This window comes from Pantherophis guttatus, chromosome 13, assembly GCF_059756535.1.
Source record: "Pantherophis guttatus breed Tessera chromosome 13, ASM5975653v1, whole genome shotgun sequence".
Lineage (NCBI taxonomy): Eukaryota > Metazoa > Chordata > Lepidosauria > Squamata > Colubridae > Pantherophis > Pantherophis guttatus.
In genome coordinates, this window is record NC_142075.1 from 23,848,432 (window position 1) to 23,871,076 (window position 22,645).

General features: G+C 49.0%; 1 protein-coding gene across 3 annotated transcripts in view; it reads left to right on the top strand.

Moving 5' to 3' along the window:
* SIN3A (SIN3 transcription regulator family member A) overlaps window positions 1–16,540 on the top strand; it is a 37,368-nt gene extending 20,828 nt beyond the window's left edge. For all 3 annotated transcript variants that reach the window (XM_087878308.1, XM_034409456.3, XM_087878309.1), the window contains exons 7-21: window positions 232–384; window positions 1,849–2,007; window positions 2,797–2,880; window positions 3,647–3,765; window positions 4,221–4,431; window positions 6,233–6,349; window positions 6,634–6,872; window positions 7,734–7,917; window positions 8,544–9,105; window positions 10,481–10,650; window positions 11,357–11,530; window positions 12,870–12,962; window positions 13,345–13,439; window positions 14,275–14,482; window positions 15,216–16,540. In XM_087878308.1, the coding sequence (XP_087734434.1) occupies window positions 232–384; window positions 1,849–2,007; window positions 2,797–2,880; window positions 3,647–3,765; window positions 4,221–4,431; window positions 6,233–6,349; window positions 6,634–6,872; window positions 7,734–7,917; window positions 8,544–9,105; window positions 10,481–10,650; window positions 11,357–11,530; window positions 12,870–12,962; window positions 13,345–13,439; window positions 14,275–14,482; window positions 15,216–15,446 (2,799 nt within the window). In that variant the 3' untranslated portion in view covers window positions 15,447–16,540. The remainder of the gene's footprint in view (window positions 1–231; window positions 385–1,848; window positions 2,008–2,796; window positions 2,881–3,646; window positions 3,766–4,220; window positions 4,432–6,232; window positions 6,350–6,633; window positions 6,873–7,733; window positions 7,918–8,543; window positions 9,106–10,480; window positions 10,651–11,356; window positions 11,531–12,869; window positions 12,963–13,344; window positions 13,440–14,274; window positions 14,483–15,215) is intronic.
* Window positions 16,541–22,645: the final 6,105 nt, after the last annotated feature.

A 22,645-nucleotide genomic window follows, 5' to 3' on the forward strand; every position in this document is an offset into this window, starting at 1 on the left:
ACCCTTCATTTCAACCCTGAGCTACAAATATTCTCCTTTATTGGTGCCTCCAAGCCCATCCCTTGCTACTCTTCTTCTGAAATCTCCAGCTGGGTGTCCTCAATTTTTTTTATTTATTTTTTTTAAGGCTCAGAGAGCAGAAATGGGCAAGGGGCAGCTGCTAAAAGCTGCCATTTTTTTCCCCCCTCCTCCTTCTTCTTCTTGAACCGTCTCCTCCGTCTCCTCTAACAGAAAGAGCAGCGAAATGCCAAGGAAGCCGGTGGGAACTACACCCCAGCGTTGACCGAACAGGAAGTCTATGCCCAGGTGGCACGCCTCTTTAAGAACCAGGAGGACTTGCTCTCCGAATTCGGGCAGTTCTTGCCAGATGCAAATAGCTCCGTTGTGAGTGACTTCGAATTCGTCGTCTTGCATTTACTTCTGGGTGTTCGGCAAACCACCTCCAGAGTGAACCATGGGTTCATCGAACAGCTGGGACGTTTGCTTAGCCACCACTGCCGAAAAGATCGTAAAATTGGGCCAGTCAAATGGATCACCCGATTTAGTTCATCATGAGTTTTGTTTATTTTACTTTATTATTAGGGGTCCTTGGTGCTCTCTGAGCTTGCTTGTTTTCTTGCAGGCGTTTCGTGACCCAGCTAGGTAACATCATCAGTGCTGGTAGTGTTAACACTGATGATGTTACCTAGTTTGGGTCATGAAACCTCTGCAAGGAAACAAGCAAGCTCAGAGAGCACCAAGGACCCCACATGTCAACCCTGAGCTACAAATATTCTCCTATTAGTATTTTATTACTTTATTATATTTGTAAAATTTATTGTCTGCTCATCTTACCAAAAGGTAACTGGGTGGCTTACAGTCATAAAAGTAATGCTTTAAAAGTAATACTTTAAAACATAAATCAATTAAAACCAAAGAACGTGAGAGGAGGGCAGGGGCGAAATTGTAAGGAGCCTGGGTGGAGCAGCGGACTAAAGTGCTGTTAAAGTAGCACATAGCTGCCAGCTGCCTGCAATGACTGCGAGTTCGAATCTCACCAGGCTCAAGGTTGACTCAGCCTTCCATCCTTCCGAGGTAGGTAAAATGAGGACCCGAATTGTGGGGGCAATAAGCTGACTTTGTATAAAAAAGAACACCGCTTGGGGGGGCCAAAAGCCCTACTAAGCAGGTATATACAAAAAGTATGAAGGCTATTGCTTAAAAAGCATTGTAAGCCACCCTAAGTCTCTGGAGAAGGGCGGCATATAAATCGAACCAACAAATAAATAATTAAATAATTAAATAAATAAATAAATAAGGGGTGGGGTGGGATCTCTTATTACTCAATCAACTACCTCCATTGCGCTGTTGCCCCACTTGGGCCCTAAGCCGACTGCCAGAACCAGGTCTTTAGGCCTTACGAAAGGATAGCGGGTTGGGGCCAACCTCAAAAAGGGGGCAAGATGTTCCAGAGGGTGGGAGCCACAGCAGAGAAGGCCCTCCTCCTCCTGGACCCCTCCCCCCTGCCCCCCAGCCAGCCCGAATAATCAGGCTGGCGGGATTCATAGCATGCCTCCTCTGCCGACACGAGTGGGGCAGGCCAATCCCAGTGGGGTGAGACAGTCCTTCAAGTAAGATGGACCCACAGTTACAACTGTGAAGGGCCAGCTCCTTTACAGTCTTAACTCAAGGACTACCTGCATATAAAGCCTGGGCAGAACATGATCCCACAGTCAAAAAATCATTTTTACCTTCAGGTAGCCTGTGTTCATGGCCTCTTAACTGGCTAATTCTTGCGAAGCATTTTTTGTACATTCTCATCCATAGTGGGGGGCCATAATGGGCTTATTTGTGGCTCTTCCCGATCAGCTCTTGAGCAAGACCACTGCGGAGAAAGTGGAGTCGGTGAGAAACGACCACGGAGGCACCATCAAGAAGCCCCAGCTTAACAGCAAGCAGCAGAGGCCCAATCAGAATGGCTGTCAAATCCGGAGGCACGCCACCCCGGGGGTCACCCCGCCAGTGAAGGTAAGACCCCGTTACCCCTTTCATCTCAAGGCCCGCAGTTGGTGGCAAGTACTTCCATAGAAGCCCTTAGCAAATAAAAACAATATACTCCATCCTGATTTTCTCCCAACAAATATAGCGTTTTAATTTTAGGAACTAGTTAAGAACACCTGAGGGATCTTTAATGCTACAAAAGCCATGTTTTCTACAGCACTTTCACATTTTATCGATGTTATCGAGTTCAGAATTTCAATGGGCCAGACTGCACTATAATGAAGCTCACCAGAAACTTAATTTCTAATACTTCAGGTCTGGTCCGGCCCCTGGAAAAAGGAAAGGCAGAAAGTTGCAACCCTGAGCCAAATAGGGGACTACCGATCTACAACAGCAGTTTCTTATTAGTTCCATGTTCAGGCTGCCTGGACTAATAATCTAATTTTGAATTGATTACTTAATTATTCCATATTTCCTAAGGGAAGGGTGCAGAGAACTATACCCTCCATTGTTCGTATGTTGTGTCTGCTTCTGAGTCCCTTAATTCAAGGTTCTCCAGTCGTGGCAATTTTACGACTCCCAGAATTCCTCAGCCAGCATAGAATTCTGGGAGTTGAAGTCCACAGGTCATAAAGTTGCCAAGGTTGGAGACCCTTGCCTTCATGAACAAACGCTTGTCCTATCAAAGTAGTTATCAATACTGTGACATTGTTCCTCTCCTATTGTTTTAACTACACAGTTCAGCACATTTAAAATGTGTTGTGGTAGATATCACTTACTTATTCCTTCGTGTGTTTGTGTGCTTCCTCTCTACAGAAGAAACCAAAGCTCCTTAATTTGAAGGACCCATCCTTCGCAGAAGCTGGCAAACACGGGACAGAGTCTCTGTTCTTTGACAAGGTAGGAGAGCTGATAAACGGTGCCCGTTTTATCCCCCAGCATTATTATTCTGCGATCATGGGCAATAGCAACAGCACGCAGGTAACCCTCGATTTACAACTTTAGCAACTGTTCCAAGTTACAAGAGGATTGGAAAAAGGGGCTTGCAACCAGGCCTTGTTCCTTGCCACCGTTGCCGCATCCCCACGATTACAGGATCAAAATTGGGCTACTTGGCAACTGGCGTGCATTCACCACAGTTTGCGTTCTCCCGGGGTCGCCCTTTGTCACCTTCCCAGCTGGCTTCCAACAAGCGAAGTTAATGGATTTGCTTAGCGGCAGTATGGTTCGCTTAATAACTGCAGGGATTTCACTTAACAATCATCATGGGGAAAGAGGTCCTAATGTTGGGCATGCCTTTACTTAACCACTGCCTTGTTTAGCAAAGGAAATTCCGGCCTCTGTTGTCGTACGTTGAGGATTATTCATAAGAGAGAAGTTGAGCTTGTAATTTATGACATTTTTCAGCTGTTCAAGGATACTACATGTATGGGATCATCTGGGGTCCAAAAGGAATTATAGTTTGGGCCCTGAAGCATTCCTCCTCGCCCTTCAGCTCCCCCTGGAATAAATATACCCATTTCCCAGCTCCACCTACATCATGTCTGTTGGTTGATGAGCTTAGAATTGTGCTAATGGGAGAGGATTAAATCATTCCTTTGTAGGAGAGCCGCCTCTTTTCCAACTTTCTCGTCCTCCTTTTTCCTCTTCCCATCCCACCTTTCAGGTCCGCAAAGCACTGCGCAGCACGGAGGCCTACGAGAATTTCCTCCGGTGCCTCGTCATTTTCAATCAGGAGGTCATATCCCGAGCTGAGCTTGTACAGCTGGTTTCTCCCTTTCTGGGGTAAGCAGGATAAGCAACTGACCCTTTCATGTGCTCCCTTGTGGGACAGACGACATACATTGAAGAATTGAAAATAAGCCACCTAAAGCTGCCTGGATAGTGAAATGGGCCAGGGGTAAATTTAATAAATGAAATAATATGTTAAATTAACAGGCAGAGACCATCATGCTTGTTTCATCTCCCAACCAGGTCAGAGTTCAAGGAATAGAGATACTCCTGCCTCAATTATTGGCCAAGTTTAGTTGCCCGGTGGTACCAGCGTAGTGAATTTCACTGCAGAAGGTGCAGGAGGAAGGTTTTAAATAAGCAGGGGTTGCACCTTTCTCCATATAAGATTAGCGGCTTATTAAAACTTTAAAACTTACTAAGAAGTGTAAAAAAAATCTCTCTGCCGCAGCAGCGGGGCTAACGTAGTGTATTCCGTTTTCATTGGTTTTTGGTTTCGTCCTTTTCAGAAAATTTCCGGAGTTGTTCACTTGGTTTAAAAACTTCCTGGGTTACAAAGAATCCTCACATCTGGAAAGTTTCCCGAAGGAGCGAGCTACCGAGGGGATAGCGATGGAGATAGACTACGCTTCCTGCAAACGGCTGGGCTCCAGCTACCGAGCCTTGCCCAAAAGTTACCAGCAGCCCAAATGCACAGGTCGGACGCCATTGTGCAAGGAGGTAATAGCAATAGCACTTATATACCGCTTTATAGTGCTTTCCAGACCTCTCTAAGTGGTAGACAGAGTCAGCACATTGCCCCCAACAATCTGGGTCCTCATTTTACCCACCTCGGAAGGATGGAAGGCTGAGTCCACTTTGAGCCTGGTGAGATTCAAACTGCCAAATTGCAGGCAGCCGGCAGTCAGCAGAAGTAGCCTGCAGTACCGCACTCTAACCACTGCGCCACCACGGTTCATGGTAAACTGGCCATCTTCCTCTCTCCCCCCCCCCCCCCTTGAGATGTGAATGTTGCTGAAACCTCGCAAGAGTGGCAGGGCCTCCAGGGATTCCCTCTCCCTCCACCCCCGCCCCCAATAATTACAGGCTGTCCTCGACTTGCGACCACAATCGAGCACAAAATGTCTGTCGGTAAGTGCGACAATTGTTGAGTGAGTTTTCCTCCATTTCGCGACTTCTCTTGCCCCGTTGGTTGAAACGAATCGCTGCGCTTGTGAAATTAATAACGCCATTGTTAAATGAATCTGGCTTCCCCACTGATTTCGCTTGTCAGAAGGTCGCAAAAGAGGGTCAAGTGACAGCACTGCAACCGTCATAAACGTGAGCCGGTTTGCCAAGCATCCGGATTTTAATCACGTGACCATGTGGCTGCTGCAGCGTGAAAAATGGTCCCAAGTTCCTTTTTTTTCCAGGGCCGTTGTAACTTTGAATGGTCGCTAAACGGAATGTTGTAAATTGAGCTGCCACCTGTGTAGGTAATCCTTGGCTTATGATAGTAGTTGGGAACTGGAACTGCTGGAACTAAGCGACGCCGTCCCAAAGAGCAACGTCATTGGGCCCTGCGGCTTAGCCTAGCCATTACAGCAGTCCTGGTTGTGTAGCTCAGGAAGGGCCTCCACCTGACTGCCACTTCCGATTCCCTGCCGTCTTCCCCAGTGACTTTGTAGGAAGCCGGCAGGGAATGTCAGGAATTGTGATCGCAATTCATGTGATCGCAGGACACTTCAGTGGCTGGAACCCCAAGGACCTGTTCGTAGGTCCCCCTCGTTCAGCTCCGTTGAAAGTTTGAATAGTCGCTGAACAAATGGTCATAAGCGCAAGGACCCACCTGCATGGATATTACCAATCGGCCTTTTTCGTATGTCCCGTGGGCCCCATTACTACGCCGAGTGGAACTGGTGACAGGAAGAGCCAACAGTTGCCTGAAACTTCTCGTTTCAGAAATGCTTTGAAACTTACCCCCCAGGGAAGACGTGAAGAAGAGCAAAATTGAGCAAACCAAGAGATTTAAACATGACTAGTGGAACAGATTAAATCTCTCCGTGACGTTCCTTCAGTGGGGGATACCCATAACATGAGGTCTTTAATGGGTACATTATCAGGTTGGGATGAACCTAAAAAGCCTGACCCATTATGGGATGCCGTTCATAAAATATTTCATTTTAATGTACGTACATTCAAAGTGGCAATAAAGTTATTCTAAGTTCATAGTATCCCTGTAGTATCTCAGCATGAGTCCTTTTTCCACCCACAAGGGGGCGACCTTGTACAGCTGACCATTCTCTTATGACAAACTACCATATTCCTTGATGGTAACTAGATCAGCAATGTCCTCTCAACAGTCCAATAAGCTTTTTTTTCCATAGTTGCTAGAATAATATTTTATCATGCTGGCATTAACAATCCCTTCCTTCCTTCCTTCCTTCCTTCCTTCCTTCCTTCCTTCCTTCCTTCCTTCCTTCCTTCCTTCTTTCTTTCTTTCTTTCTTTCTTTCTTTCTTTCTTTCTTTCCCCCTGCTCAGGTTTTGAATGACACCTGGGTCTCCTTCCCATCCTGGTCCGAAGATTCTACGTTTGTGAGCTCGAAGAAAACTCAGTACGAAGAGCACATCTACCGATGCGAGGATGAACGGTTTGAGGTAGGTCAAATAGGCCTTGATTTTCCCGGGACAAAATCAGGAATTTAGCTCAGATGGCAAATAAAATACCACAACTGAAAGAATTGGCCTCAGGCAGCGTTTCCCAACTACAAGCGGTCCTTGACTTAATGACCACAATTGAGCCCAACATTTCTGTTGCTAAATGAGGCAGACAAGGGCAGTTAATTTTGGCTGGAGAATTCTGGGAGTTGAAGTCCACAAGTCTTAAAGCTGCCACGTTTGGGGACCCCTGGCCATAGTTGAATGAGCTTCTTCTTTTCCAGCTGGATGTGGTCTTGGAGACCAACTTAGCGACCATCCGAGTCTTGGAAACGATACAGAAGAAGCTCTCCCGCTTATCGGCGGAAGAGCAAGCCAAATTCCGTCTCGACAACACCTTGGGGGGCTCCTCCGAAGTGATCCATCGCAAAGCTCTGCAGAGGATATACGCGGACAAAGCTGCCGACATCATCGACGGCCTTCGGAAAAATCCAGCCGTCGCTGTCCCCATTGTGCTGAAAAGGTACCTGGTCCTTTGGGGAAACAAAGAAGAGGGTTGGAATGGAATATAAAAAAGTATGTTGAAAGGTGTCGAAAGAAAAAAATGCTAGGCAAGCTTTTCTGAGGACTGGAATCATCTAGGGCATGGGTGTCAAACTTGATTTCATTGAGGGCCGCATCAGGGTTGTGTTTGACCTCGGAGGGGCAGTGGGGGGTTAGTGGCCATGGTGGGCATGACATGGGAATCATGTCGGGGGCACCTGTGGCAGCCAAGTACTAAGGCAGGACTTCCCTAAGACCCTCCCTCCCTCTCATTATAATCTTCCTTCCTTCCTTCCTTCCTTTTTTTTCCTTCCCTCTTCATTCTCCTTTCTGCTTCCTTGCTCTCTTCCCATCTTCCCATCTTTTTCTTTGTCTTTCCTCTTTCCCTTTCTCCTTTCCGATCCCTTCTTGCATGCTCAAATGCAAAAGGGGAAACATTTCTCCTTTTGTTTTGTTTTTAGTTTGTTTTGGTAGTCCTCTGCCAGCGAAAACGGAGCCCGCAGAACTTAACTCCATCAGAACTTAACTGACAAATCTCACAACTCACCTGAGAGAATTACGTTGAAGCTCTTTCAAGCCCAATTCTGCTGGGATTTGATTTATCTTAGAAATAGCCATTCTGATGCAGGGAAGGGATGGGAAGAGCAGGGGAAAAAGTTAGGTAGAAGTGAACTATTCCAGTTACCCAGGAAAGGAGACCACAAGAATGTGGTGAGCACATGTTTTCATATTGCCAGAGTTTTCACCCACATCTGTCAGGAGGAATGTGATGAAATCACCAGATGTCCTAAACCAAGAGATTTCTCTCTCACATTGCCCCCTTCTTCGTCTTCCGGCCTAGGTTGAAAATGAAAGAAGAGGAATGGCGGGAAGCCCAGAGGGGATTCAACAAAGTGTGGCGGGAACAAAACGAGAAATACTATTTGAAATCCCTGGACCATCAAGGCATCAACTTTAAGCAGAATGACACCAAGGTCTTGCGATCCAAGAGTCTGCTCAGCGAGATTGAGACTATTTATGACGAGGTAACGTTGAAAAATTTCACCAAACGTTCCTTCCGCGGTAACTTTCAGAGAGCAGGGTTTTGAAAACATTGAAGAACATCGAAGAGCTGTAGGAGAAGGGTGTTCAGGTTGTCCTTTTGCTTGGGGGCAATTGAGGGAAGCAGTAGAACCTCTTGTAGAAAGAGGTTGTCCTTCAGCAGTTTACACGCACACACACACACAGAGAGAGAGAGACAAAGATGGGGGAAGAGAGGGAGAGAAATAGAGAGGAGGAAGAGAGAGAGAAATAGACAGAGAAAGAGGGAAAGAGATAAATAGAGGACGAAGAGAGATATAAATAGACGGAAGAGAAGAAGAAAGAAATAGACAGAAAGAGAGATATATGAATAGACAAAGACGGGAGAAGAGAGAGAAATAGACAAAGAGGGAAAGAGATAGACAGAGGAGGAAAGAGAGATATATAAATAGAGAGGGAGAAAGAGAAATAGACAAGACAGAGAGAGAGACAGACAAAGGGGGAAAGAGAGACAGAAATAGAGGGAAAGAAATAGACAGAGGGGAGAGAGATAAACAGACAAAGACGGGGGGGGAGAGAGAGAGAGAGACCTTGAGGACGATTTCACACTCTTCGTTTCCTGGGTTTTCAGAGGCAAGAACAAACCTCGGACGACAACACTGGCCCTCACCTCTCCCTGGCCTACGAGGACAAGCAGATTCTGGAGGACGCCGCCTCCCTGATCATCCACCACGTGAAGCGTCAGACGGGCATCCAGAAAGAGGACAAGTACAAAATCAAGCAGATCATGTACCACTTCATCCCGGACCTTCTCTTCGCTCAGCGAGGGGAGCTCTCCGACCTGGAGGAGGAGGAAGAGGAAGAGATGGACGTGGACGAAAACTCCGGGGCGGTGAAGAAGCACAACGGGGTGGGGGGCAGCTCCCCCAAAGCCAAGCTGCTCTTCAGCAGCACGGTGGCTCAGAAGCTGCGCAGCCTGGACGAGGCCTACAACCTCTTCCACGTCAACAACAACTGGTACATCTTCCTGCGCCTCCACCAGATCCTGTGCCTGCGGCTGCTGCGGATATACAGCCAGGCCGAGCGGCAGATCGAGGAGGACAGCCGGGAACGGGAGTGGGAACGGGAAGTGCTGGGGGTGAAGCGAGAGAAGAGCGACAGTCCGGCCATCCAGCTGCGCTTGAAAGACCCCAGTGAGTGTGTTCTGACCCAGCTCCCCAAATACGACAAACGCTCTGTAGTTAAATCAATGATTCCTTTATTAGGAGCGCCAGTCAGCCCGGCAAAAGGTTTGTCTCTTACAGAAGGCTAACAAGTCTGTCCGTCAGGGAGATGAATAGTTGTCTGCCACATCTGTTCATCTCCGCCCCCTGCCTTTTATCCCCACAGCTAGGGCGGGGCTTCACTAGCAGCGGTGGCTCTTCCGTCCCAAGGACCGGCCCATAGATTTCCACTGCTCTCCTCTCCTCTGCCTTCCGTGCATCAGGCACTAGGCCCAGCTCCTCCTCCTCTTCCTCATCAGCCACCTCCGGATGTGGGGGCTGTTGACTCTCCATCTGAGGGCTGACGGATGGCCCAGGCTCCTCCTCTGTCTCTCTCTCTGCCATCTCCATGCCCTCTTCCCCTTCGGAGCTCTCAGGCTGCCTTGATGCTGGTCCTGACTCCCACACCACCACCTCCTCCTCCTCCTCTGATTCTGCTGCTGGAGGGACCGGCGACTGATAGGCCACAATAGAATGTCTTTCTGAGGCTGGGCAGATGGAAGGCATTGGGGGGAGTGCAAAGTAGTCCTTGGCTTAACGACGGGGCACTTAGCACAGGGGTCCCCAATCCCCGAGGCTGTGGAGCAGCCACTGGGCCACGGCAGGTCAAAAACCAGACCGCACAAACAAGCAAAGCCCATCTGTGGGATGCAGACAGCACACGGAACCAGGTCCCCTCTGGTCCACGGGAAAAACCTCTCTACGGAACCGGTCCCTGGTGCCCCAAAGGTTGGGGGCTGCCAGCTTAGCGACAGTTAGAAGTTATGGCAGATCCCTCAATAGGCACTTACAGGACCCAGTTCTGGTGGCCGGGAGGTTGTTGGGGGGGAGGGGTGGGGAAACTTGGATCCCACAGTCAACATGAGCGTATTTTTTATTTATTTATTTATTTGGCCAAGAAGTCTCCGGTGTGCTTGCAAACGCAGACTGTAATGACAGCACTAAAGTGTACAGCCGATAAAACGTGGGAAGTAAAGCATTAATAATGCTGCAGTCACACACCCCTATTTATGATTTTTGCGGGAAAACTGGCCTTTATTTCCAGTTCTTGGCAAAAACACCCGATGGCAAACAAGTGCCATAAAAAAAGGGATAGTCAAATGAGTGACCCACTTTGCAACTGTCACAGCTTACAACTAAAATGCGCAGGCAATGACACGGGCACTTCTGGCATCTCTGCTGCTTCTGTTCCGGTGAGGCCTGGCCTACCTGTAGGACTTCCCCTGCAAAGCCATTGTAATGAGTTTGTTCTGCACCTCTCTCCCCACCCCCTTCCGTTTGCCTCCCACCCACCCACCCATTTCAGTGGACATCGAGGTGGAAGACTACTACCCTGCTTTCCTGGACATGGTGCGGAATCTCCTGGACGGCAACATGGACTCCTCTCAATACGAGGACTCCCTGCGTGACATGTTCACCATTCACGCCTACATTGCCTTCACCATGGACAAGCTCATCCAGAGCATTGTCAGACAGGTGATTCAGGGAGTGGGGGGGGGGGAGAGAGAGGGAAAGAAAGGGAGCGGAGAAGGGAGAGGGAGGGAAAGGAAAAGAAGGGAAGAGGGAAGAGAGGAGGGGAAAGAGGGAATGGGAGAGGGAGGGAGGAGGGAAACAGAGGGAGGGAAAGGAAAAGAAGGAAAGAGAGTGGGGAGAGAGGGAAGGAGGGAGGGAGAAGTGTGTGTGGATATGGTGGTTGAAAGAGAGATGGGGTGGAAAGAAATGCTGCCTGTACAAGACAACAACTTCCAAAGCAGAGGTGGCCTCAGCCAGAGGTCAGATGCCTTCAGGGCTGATAGGAGGGCTTGAGGGCCTTTAAAGCGAAGCCACGCCCTCCCCAATTCCGCAACATGCAAGTTGTGGCCACTGCTGGGCTGCACCTGGTTGCTATAATGGCTAGCTTCTGGATCCAGAGCGGTGGGGCAGGAACAAAGCCGCGTTCGTGGCATGGAGGAAGCATCTGCTCAGCTTCGTGCCCTGTTTTGTCCCCGGGGCAGAGGAAACAGAGGTTAGAAGTTCAGCAGTGGGAGATATTTTTGCCTAGACATGTTGCCTGCTGGCCTCGGGCGTAGCATCTGTACCGTACGGCAGAAGAAAGTGTGCACCTGGTGCTGGAGCTTCCAAAAAAACAGTCACCTTTAACGTTCTTTCTCTCTCTTTCTCTTTCTTTTTTTTAAATGTTCAGCTCCAGCACATAGTGAGTGACGAAATCTGCGTGCAGGTAACCGAGCTCTACCTGTCTGAGAGCCACAACGGTGCCACGGGAGGGCTGCTGACCTCACAGTCCGCTCGCTCCCTGGTGGAAACGGCCTATCAGCGCAAAGCCGAGCAGCTGATGCAGGACGAGAACTGTTTCAAGGTAGAGCAGGGAGGGTGGCTGGGCAAGAGCCTTGCTGGCCTTTGAGGAGCCAGAAACGGAGAGGGTTGCTTTTTAGAAGGGGAAGGGGATCCTTTTCCCTCCCAATGTGCAAAAGGTGCGTTTAATCCCCCCAAAGTCCCATTTGTCGGACCGTTCTCCGGGCGTCTCGTACGGTCTGCAAGAGAACGCTGCTGTGACCCAGGCCCAAGTAGGTATTATCAGACGCAATCAGTTCGAAACAAACAGACTTTATTAGAACAGCTGAGAATTAAGTCATTTTCCGGCAAAGAAGCCAAGAACCGTTGCTGGTCTCTTAAGCCTTATGGGAGGGGCCAATCATCTCCTGGCTTTACTCCCAAGTCGTCCTCTCTGCTTTAGCTGCTCTTGCCTTCTGGCAGCTCTTCGCATGCGTGCACTAGGAACAGGCTCCTCCTGTTCCTCTGCCTCTCTACTGTCAGCCTCTGGAGGCTCCGGAGTCCGTGCATCACTCCCCAATGGCCCTGGCTCCATCTCTGCCTCTGATGCAGAGCCCTCATCCGGGCCTTCCCCAGCCTCCAGGACTGGCCCCTGTTCTTCCTCAGCCTCCTCGTTGTCCGACTGTGCTGCCAGGTCTGCAGGCTGCTGGCAGACCACAACACATGCAGCCTTTGGGGCTGAGATATCAAAAGGTTTTCCGGGCAACCTGAACTGCAATCAGAAGTTGTCTCGAGCAATTAAAAGAGTGCCAGATTTTTGTGGAAACTGGCACGCTTCATCAAAGGCAGGGGCTGGGTGGAAGGTGGGGCAATTTTAATTATTTTTCTTTTCACCGTTGGAAACACGACTAAAGGTTGCTTAGAGGATTTATGACTGGCAGAAACAGGCTGCTCCTCCTGCTTTTGATGCACCATTTTTCATGGAATCTTTTCAGCTTCTCCTTCCCTATAAATCATCTCTTCTCTTCCGCCCTCCCCTCTCCCATCCATCTGAGCTTCCCACAAAACCGCTCATCCTCCAACTTTTCTCTTGCTTTAAGCTGACAATCTGTTCTTTGCTTTTAATCGTGGGTTATGACTTTATGCCAGAATCCCTTCAGGGCAAAATTATCACAACTTGTCTCTTGACGGAAGCTACGTGCCAGCGATAAAATGCGCGGGTTGCTGTGGGGCAGTCCTGACTTCTAGCTGCCTTTTCAAACCGAGCCCTTGGCTAATCTGAAGCGTTGCCCGTTTTAATAACACCCCTGTCCAAATCCAGGTTGTGATTCACATCACTGACTTTGGGGGCCCAGTTGTCGTCGTCGTTTTAAATCTGGAGGCCACTTGACCCACATTGTGAGTCTGTGTGTTTTGTTCCGTAGATGATGTTCATTCAGAGCAGAGGCCACGTTCAGTTAACCATTGAACTGCTGGATACCGAAGAGGAGAACTCCGACGATCCTGTTGAGGCAGAGGTAAGGGTGGAAGTGTGGTCCGTTAGCAGTTTTGCCGTGTATTTGTTCCCAATCACGCAAGCGTTTTTCAAAGCGAAAAGCCTAACCCAGCTGGGATGGCCTTGGGAGTCAGTAGAAAGAGCCACAGACTATACACGGCCTGTCCTGTAAGAAGTATCTCAGCCCCCACTCCCCAGACCGAAACGGGGTGTGGGAAGCGTCTCAGAAGAGATCTTCTCAAATTTTGTGGAAAGTAAAAATAAAACGCTTTCAGACTTGCAAGGTTCTGTTCTTGCAGCCTGACAATAAAGGTAGGGTTGGGATTTCGTACAGCAGAAAAGCTGTGTTTTTTTTTCTCGCCTTTAGAAGGAGTTGACTAATCGTCTCTCGGTTCCCTTTTCAGCGTTGGACGGATTACGTGGACCGCTACGTCAACTCTGACTCCACGTCTCCTGAACTGCGGGAACAGCTGGCCCAGAAGCCGGTGTTTCTGCCCAGGTGAGAGAACACAGCCCATCCTTCACCCATCCCGAAAGCACCCATGCGCCGTTGCCTCTAGCCATGGTCCACCCCGCTCTGCTGGGCTGGGAAGAGGGGAAAGGGTGGAGTCCTTGGTGCTTTCTGAGCGTGAGGAAAGGTTTTCCGGAGGGAGGGGCCTGCATTCCAGAAGAGCAAGGGTAGCACAGTTTAAATTGCTTGTGCGTGAGAAAGAGGGCGAAGACAGTTCCTCCTCAAGAGTTCCCAGAGACTAGAGTTTATGGTGCAAAGGCTCTGCTTCAGTTTGGCAAGATTCCCATCTTTAGGTGATGGAATGATAAAGGAAACTGCTTAGATCAGGGCTGTCAAACTCACGGGCCGGATGCGTCACACGCTGGCCACGCCCACATCCGGTTTAACAAAGGGGGGGGGGGGGGAAGTCCCAATATGTCACGTGACCATGTGAGTTTGATCCTCCCCGGCTTAAAAGAACCTCAATGTGTCTGTCTTGGTTTTTGGAACCTGATTCCCCAAACTTGGTGGTTTTCCTGGAGGCGTTACTTACAACTTCTGCAGTAGAACCACCAAGCTCAGAGAGAGCACCAAAGGACCCCACAGCTCAACCCTGAGCTGTGGACCTTCTCTTCTTTCGTCCTGGGGGAGGGGGGGCAATTGCTAGCTCGGGGGCTCCTTATAGCAGCTACCAGTAACGGCCTCCCAGTTTCCGGACGCCACCGTCTTCTGTGAGTCAAGACTTCCACGCTTGACCTCCTCCAGAAGAAGCAGTGAGGGCTGGGCTTTTCAGGCAGACCCTAATTCCAGCGTGGGGTGGGATGGGGGTCTCTCTGCTTCTCAGGAACCTTCGGCAGATCCGCAAGTGTCAGAGGGGTCGAGAGCAGCAGGAGAAGGACAGCAAAGAGGGGCTGGGCAAGAAGCCCCTGGAGAACGTGGAGAGCTTCGACAAGCTGGAATGCAAGTTCAAGCTGAACTCCTACAAGATGGTTTACGTGATCAATTCGGAGGATTACATGTACCGGAGGACCGCTCTGCTGCGCGCCCACCAGGTTGGCCCGGAAGGGGGAAGGCCATGAGCCCCGTCCTCTTTGGGGGGGGGGGGGGACCACCTAGGGAGGGTGGTTGTTGGGGGCGGCTGGAGGTGGGGAAGGACCCTAGAGGATGGGGCCACCCTGCGCAACGGTCAAGCCAAGCTAAGCTACACACAAGACTCAGGGTGGAGATGTCCACCTCTTTCCCTTTTGCTCTTCTTCCACCACCTTTTGGGGAGCTCCTTTTGGGAGGTTTTCCTTGGAATTTAAAATCGCATTGGCTGTTTTAGGCCTCAAGCAATCACTGCCCCACGTTTTCTGTCTTAAAATGCAAGCGGGAGGGAGGGAGGGAGAGAGAGAGAGGATAAAAGAAGGGAAGGGAGGGAGGAAGGAGAATTTTGGGAGTTGAAGTTCAAACCCAAATCTAAAACCTTTTATAGCTGCTCCTGCTCTGTGCTGCCCCTCATCTTTTCTTTGCCTTTAATGGACGATGGCTAATGTAGTTTCACAAACCAACATTGTCTCAAAATGCCACCTTTTTTTGATAATTGGCACCCCTCTCGGGTTAGCACCCAAGTCCCGTTAGATGATGATCATCAAGCACACGATCAGATTTCTGGCCCGGGGAATGTGACCCTCCCCAGTTAGGATGCGGTCCATCCCAGCTTGACCGCTTGCAGCCCCACAAGCGGAATTTTCCAGAAAGCCAAGATGGTCACTCTCCCTCCCTCCCTCCCTCCCTTCCCCGCAGTCCCACGAGCGAGTCAGCAAAAGGCTGCACCAGCGTTTCCAGGCCTGGGTGGATCGGTGGACGAAGGAGCACATCACCCGGGAGATGGCGGCCGAAACGAGCCAGTGGCTCATGGGCGAAGCCTTGGAGGGCCTCCTGCCCTGCACCACCACTCGCGAGGCCGAGGACTTGCATTTTGTGAGCATCAACAAATACCGCGTGAAATACAGCACAATCTGTAAGACGCCCTGAACGCCGGTTGCGGGGAGGGAAAAGAGGGAAAAGGAAACGTGTTTGGTTGGAGGGGAGGGGAGGAGCACCCCCCCATACACACACACCCTGCGGAGGGCAGTGCGGCGCGGGCCAAATAAGGAGGACGGCTTCCTCTCCCCGCTTCCCCTTACTCGCGCGGCTCCGCGACCCGACACTTCCCGCGACTCACTCCGACCGGAGACGTCCCGGGGCCTGTTTTCCCATCGGTCTTGTGGAACCGAAGCCGGCCCGGCACCCAGGAGCAGCGCCCACGTCGGCCCGCGGGCACGGAAGCTCCGCGATTCGCCCGAGGGGAGACGCACCTGGCCTCTACCCACCAGCAGCAGCCCTGATCCTTCGGGTGCTTTGAGTAGCTCAATGAGACTCGGTGCGTGGCATATCTCCCCCCCCTCTTTCTCCCCCTCCCCCTCCCCCCCTTCCCGAAAGACACGAGTTTTAAGTCCAGACTCTTTTAAGGAACACCAGAAGTGCGGCGTCCCTCGTCTCCACGGGCCTCGGCGGCAGACTTTTTGCAAACTTTGAGCCGCTTCCTGAGTTCTGCAGACCAACCGGGGGGGGGGATCAGACCCCCCCCCGGACGTCTACGGGTCTGCCGTTTCAACTTTTCCTTCTCATCCGTTGCGCTCCTGTGACTGGGGGCTCCCGATGTCCCTAAACCGATTTAAGATCAGTCTGTTCTTTCTAGTGCCAGTGGAACTACCGTTTTATTTGGGTTTTATTATTATTATTATTATTATTATTATGACGACTATTATTATGTTTTGTACCTGCTTGTTTACTAGGCTCTTAGTGCCATGCACCAGCTGTCCACACACACACACACAGCCTCTCTCTCTCTCTCTCTCTCTCTCTCTCTCTCTCTCTCTCTTTCTCTCTCACACACACACAATCTTCTCAGTCACACATGCACGCTTTGACAATAGCAACCACAACCGAGTTTAAACCGGTTCTTCGCCTTCCGCTCCCATCCATCCCGCTTTCCTGATTGGGTTTTTTGTTTTTTTTTTTGTAAATAAATGTACATATTTGTCGATTTTTTTTTAATTAAAAGAATAAGTGTGCTTAACGTGCTAGTACAACTCTTACTAGCCTTTTTTTTTTTTTTTTTTTTTTGAGTTACCGGATGGTTTCAGGGTTTTTGGTACCTTACAGGGCGAGAGCAGCGAAATCATTTTATTACACTTTCTACCAAAGGGAGTTGTCATTGTAATGCTTTCGTGTGAAGGTTGTTTCTCTCTCTCTCTCTCTTTATTTTTTTTGTAAGAATAAACGAAACCCCCTCCCTCTACCACACAGACACACAAATAAATGAACAATAAGGAGAAGGATCTTAGTTCTTCCTGGGAAAGAGAGACAGGGCTTGCCTGGACCCCTTCGCTCTGTTCTGAGAGGCTGCTTTTGGTAGGAGATCTATTGGATCTACTCATCAGGGAGAATCTACTTGAGCACAGGTGGGGGGTGGGTGGGGAGTGAGAACCGGGGGTGCAAGAATACACATGTACCGCAGCTCAACACATTTTCAAGCCGCTGTTTAATAGACAAATCTACTGTCTAAATCTCACTCTTGTTTTCAGTTCAGGTTTTGGGTGGGTGGCTTTGGATCCACCAACTGGGTCTTCCAGCCCAGCCAACCTCAGACTTCGGGGGAAAGTGAGGCTGGGCTCCGGGTCTTTTTGTACCACTTTCTCTGCTGCTTTGGGAAAATAAAACATGGTTAAGTAACAAACCAGTATTGAACAGAGCCGCATTCCTCTGTGCGGGGACAAGCCCAGAAATATTTAAAGAAGGTGAAGTGAAGGATGGGATTTCAGCTTTGAGATGATTCCCGTGTCTTTAATACATACATACATACATACATACATACATACATACATACATACATACATATATATGTTTTCTGAGGTTTTCGCGGGTGTTTGTATGTAGGTCTTTGGTTATTCGGGTTTTCTCCCGCGTAAAATAGGAGGTTTCTTGGCAACGTTTCGACAAAGTCTCATTCTGAAGATGACGAATGAGACTTCGTCGAAACGTTGCCAAGGAACCTCCAATTTTACGCGGGAGAAAACCCGAATAACCAAAGACATATCCATGTATTATGGAAGGCAGGCAGAGAAATAAGAAAGGGGTCTTCGCACAACTGTCCTGGAAGTTGTGAGCAGTCAGAGGTTTTGTGCTTTTCAAAAAGATAGGCTTCCCTGCACATGGGCTGCTGGTTTTTAGTTATACACACAAACACACAGACACTCGCAGAGAGAGACACACACACACATACACACCTAATAAGTCGGGCAGTCTCTCAGAACAGTCTCGTGATGGTCCAAGGCAACGGGACGGAAAAGAGAGAAGGCACCTGCGGGAATTCTCTCGCACTATTGGAAAAGGGGGGCTTGGAGTTGGTAGGGCGGGGCGGGGTGGTGTGGTGGGGAAGACTCCCCAGGGAAGGAGACGGGGCACAGCAGTAGCAGCTCCTCCGAGCCAGAATCCAATAAGCAAAATCTCGAGTATGCCAGCAATAAACTTTAACCTCCCCCCACGCTCCCATCCTGGCCTTGTTAATAAGGGAGGTTGGGAAGGGGCTGCGGGGAGGGTCTCGGCAGGGCCATTGCGGAGTGCCCCACGCGGCTTGTGCGCGTCTTCCCTCTGCTCCACTCTCAGAGTCATCTCCGGCGCTTCTACCCCCCCCTGCCCCCCCCCCCCCAATTTCCTGGTGGGCTTCCAAAAACAAGAACGTCTCGCCCTGGTTTTCTTCCACGAATTTTACCCAAGATTTTCCTTGAGCGGGGCAGAAAAAAATCAGGGCAGAATCCTTGCGGTTCCCAGGTCTGGAGTGGGGGGGACGGGGGACAGGACAGAATCGCCTTCAAGCCTACCGAAACTCCAGACCCCCCCCCCTCTAGTGGGGGTTTCCCAATGTTGCTTTTCTCTCTCCCCCCCCCCCCTCCGGTCCCCATTATCCTGGTGTCTGACATCTAAGATCCAAGGTCGAATCCTGGCCGGTGCCAACAGCAACAGAAGGTGTTCCTTCTGATTTTAAAAATGGCTTTCGTATTCTGTAATGTGCTTCTTCTTTTCTCCTTCTCCTTCTCTTCCTCCTCAGTCTAATCATCCTCCCCCCTTCTTCTTCTTCTTCTTCTACCCCTTACTTCTCTTCTCCTTTTTCTTCTTCTCTTTTTTCTCCTTTTTGCCACCTATTCATGTGATGATTTCTATACAGATGTTGTAAACTTGACTGTAGTGCAGTATGTCCATTAAAACTATCAGGGCTACTTGTGTTATCAATGTGGGTTGTCCTTCCTGATCGCTCCCGGTCAGCCACAAGTCTTCACTGCCGGGATCTGAAAAGCACGTAGTCAGAGCTCTTTTAATTCGGATGTGGTGCCTCTGGTGCGCGCAGGACTTTGGCGCCAGCAACGATTCCCCTCCGGTTCAAAAGCTAAGGTAGTTTTACAAAGGATGATAGTTCTATGATGCCGAGAGAGAGGCTCATGTATTTCTTGCAATTCGTTGACGTTGTTATAGCTATCCGTGCTAACAGGTTCTGTTGTTTGCCCCCCCCCCCCCTCCAAGGAGGTGGACAATGAGTAGAAGGTGCCAGGCTCCAGGTTCAGAAGCCCACCGAAGACAATCCCATGTCTCATAAAGCAAGCCTTCCAATATTTGAGGGGCTCCCACAGAGAGGAGGAAGGGACTCAAGCTATTTTCCAAAGCACCTGAAGGCCAGACAAGGAATAATGGATGGAGACTGAACAAGGAGAGATTCAGCCTGGAAATAAGGAGGAACTTTCTGACAGTGAGAACAATCAGCAGAAGTTGCCTTCAGAAGTTGTGGGAGCTTCATCACTGGAGGCTTTCAAGAAGAGACTGGACAGCCATTTGTCAGAAATGGTATAGGGTCTCCTGCTTGGGTGGGGGGTTGGACTAGATGACCTAAAAGGTCCCTTCCAACTCTGTTAATCTGTATTGTACTGTTGTCTCCAACCTTGGGCACCTTTACGATTTGTGGACTTCAACTCCCAGCTCTACTGGCTGAGGAATTCTGGGAGTTGAAGTCCACAAATCATAAAAGTCGCCAAGGTCAGAGGCCCCTGTCATTCAAAAAAAAAAAAAAAAACCAGACCCCCAGGAAGGTAGCCCAGCCCATGAAACACGTCTCAAAACTGGTTTCATTTGGTCTCGTTGGAGCTATCCAAGGTCCTGCAGCTTCTGCCTGATCATTTTACTTCCCTGCCCCGTCGGAGGGATTGATTCTCCAGTGCTCCTTCCTTCCTTAGATATTTCAAACTTAAAACGGGCCACATTTTGTTTGGTACAAGGATTTTTTTTCTGGCTTCCTGTATTTTTTTTTTTTATAACGCTGGCATTCACTGTATTTAAACCGTAATCGACAGCACTGCTCATAGTAAACATGAGCATGGCTGGTTGCAGACGTTTCATTCCCCGACTAGGTAACGACTTCAGTGGCCGGGTGGGGTTGATATAGTGATCATCAGTTATGGATGATGTTACCTTGTTGGGTCCTGAAACGTCTGCAACCAACCAACCAAGCTCAGAGAGCACCAAGGACCCCACAGCACAAGCCAAGCTTGAGACCTTCTCTTCCATTGGTGCATAGTGGTTCATTTGCAGAGTGCCTTGAGATCCGTGGCTTCCCTTTGTTGTTTTATATTCACAACCCTGGAGCCGTTGACCAATTGGGGGGATGTGCCGTAAAGGTTATTTGTATGGAGTGTGGAAAAGTTACCTAAACTGGATGGGGGCATTTGTGTTTTTAAAAGGAATTGGGTATGTCTAATTTGATGAAAAGAAGGACCAGGGGTGACATGATAGCAAGTCTTCCAATATCTCAGGGGCTGCCCCAAAGAAGAGGGAGTAAGCTCTTCTCCAAAGTACCTGAAGGCAAGACAAGAAGCAACGGGTGGAAACTCATCAAGGAGAGAAGCAACTGAGAACTTCCTAACCGTGAGAACAGTTAACGGAATAGCTTGCTTCTTAGAAGTCATGGGTGCTCCATCACTGGAGGTTTTGAACCAGAGATCGGGCCACCATTCGTCTGAGATAATAATAGGATCTCTTGCTTCAGCAGGAGGTTGGACTGGAAGACCTCTGAGGTCCCTTCCGACTCTTGTCGTTCTGTTAAAAGGGCATTTGAGAGTCCCTGGCAGTGTTACTTCCGATTCGGAGAGGTTGAAAAGCCGGCAAAAATTCTCCTTATTTTTCTCCCTGTTCGGCTCACCAGCTGAAAGGATTTTTAATAAGGACAGAATGGACTTGCCAACAGGGTGGGTTTGCACCGAATGTCGATAGACTTCCCCCAGTGTGAAAGCAGCCCATAAACCTCAGCGTGCTAACTCGTGTGTGTGTGTGCACCAGGCACGATGTGAATCCAAGACCAATATTGTTTTGTTTGCCTTGTGATCAGAGAGTCGGGGTGGGTTGGGGTTTCCCCCTCTCTCTGTGTTGATGTTGAATCCATTTGGAAATATTTCCGAATCCTTCCGAACATTGTTTTGTTTTTTTTTCCCCCTTAAATACCAGCCTGGCAATTTATTTATTTATTCTTTTGGGAGCATGTGAAACAGTCATACAAAATCTGGCCCAGTGTCCTTATCTCTTAATTAGGTCAGCTTCTGAATGACAAGCTTGGGATAAACACACACACACACAAACGCACACATACGCCCCATAAAATAGAATTGCCGAGTTCAAAGTGTCCATAAAATTAACGCGGCCTGAATGAATTCAGACTTAATTTTACAGGCCATTGCCTCGGTTTTGTGAACCTGTGCCCCACAACGGTGCCACCCAAATTAGCCACGAAGGGCTTCCCTTTTCATTAAGGATTGGGGTCGAAGGCAGATGAAGCAGCCGATTGTCCTAATGAGGGAATGTCACACAATTAAGGGAGCTGCCCCATCCCTTCTGCGTGAATGCTGCCTTTAAAAAACAAAAATCATTAAAAGGAAAATATTCACCGAGCTTTCGTTCTGTGGCCAGGCCTTTGGGAACTTCCTCTGATTCAGAAAGAGTTTAATGGCGAACTGGATAGTTTCCATAAAAATTAAATTGTTGGTTAAGAGTCCCCCCCACCATTCAAATGTCTGAAAGAGACACAGGATCTGGGGGGCCGGCACTAGAGAGTTCCTAAAATAGTTTCCAGCTTGAAAATGTCTATGTGATAGAAGCAGATAATGGGGGGAAATAATTGCATCAATTAGATCGAAGGCAGGTTTTTGTCGTGGTCTCTCCGATTTCCCAGAATGTGGATTCTCATCCGTGTGTTTCTCAGCCTGGAAAAGCGAAATCCTGCATTTGCACATTTGTACCTTAAGGAAATGCCATGAGACCATTGAAAACGGAGAGAAATGTTTCCTTAAGTTGCTAGTTTTCCACATTCAGGAAATTTTTGCATAAAAGGCTGCTCTGCACAGATGAACCTAAAGAGTTTTTTTTTTTTTTTGGAGTCCTTGGTGCTCTCTGCGCTTGGTGGTTTTCCTGCGGACGTTTCATGACCCAACAAGGTAACATCATCAGTGCTGGAAGGGAGTGGGGGGTTTGCTCTTTTCAAACACTGATGATGTTACCTAGTTGGGTCATGAAACGTCTGCAAGAAAACAACCAAGCTCAGAGAGCACCCAGGAACCCCTCATTTCAGCCCCGAGCTACAAATATTCTCTTCCAATGATTCTTTCCAGATTAAGATCGATGTTCTCATTTGCAAAAATTAAATCAGGGGGCAGAACTGCTCCAGTCACCTGAAAAACACACGGATGTGTACGATTTGAAAAGGGGAAAGGTATAACCCAAACGACAAGCCTGTGTTTTGCGGCTTGACCTGAAATACTCCCCAACTTGATAAGAGGCCATAATTAGGTAGTTAACTATGATTGGGGGGGCGCGGCGGAGAACAACAACCCTGGTCTATGGGGAGTGATTTCCACTAATCTTTTTACAGCAACAAATTCCTGAAGTTAAAAAGAAAAAAAAAGTGAGGCTTTGTGCAAAACGCAGCACGGAGCGATTGTAGCTGCTTTTAAAAAAAAAAAAACAGGGAGCTAAAACAAGCAGGTAAGACACCTGTTGTAGCAAAGGTGTCAGTTTGGAGCTTCTACTCCTCCCATTGCGTCGTTTGACTTGTCTGGATGTACTTTGATAAGTAAAAGCAATCGATTTGCAAAGCG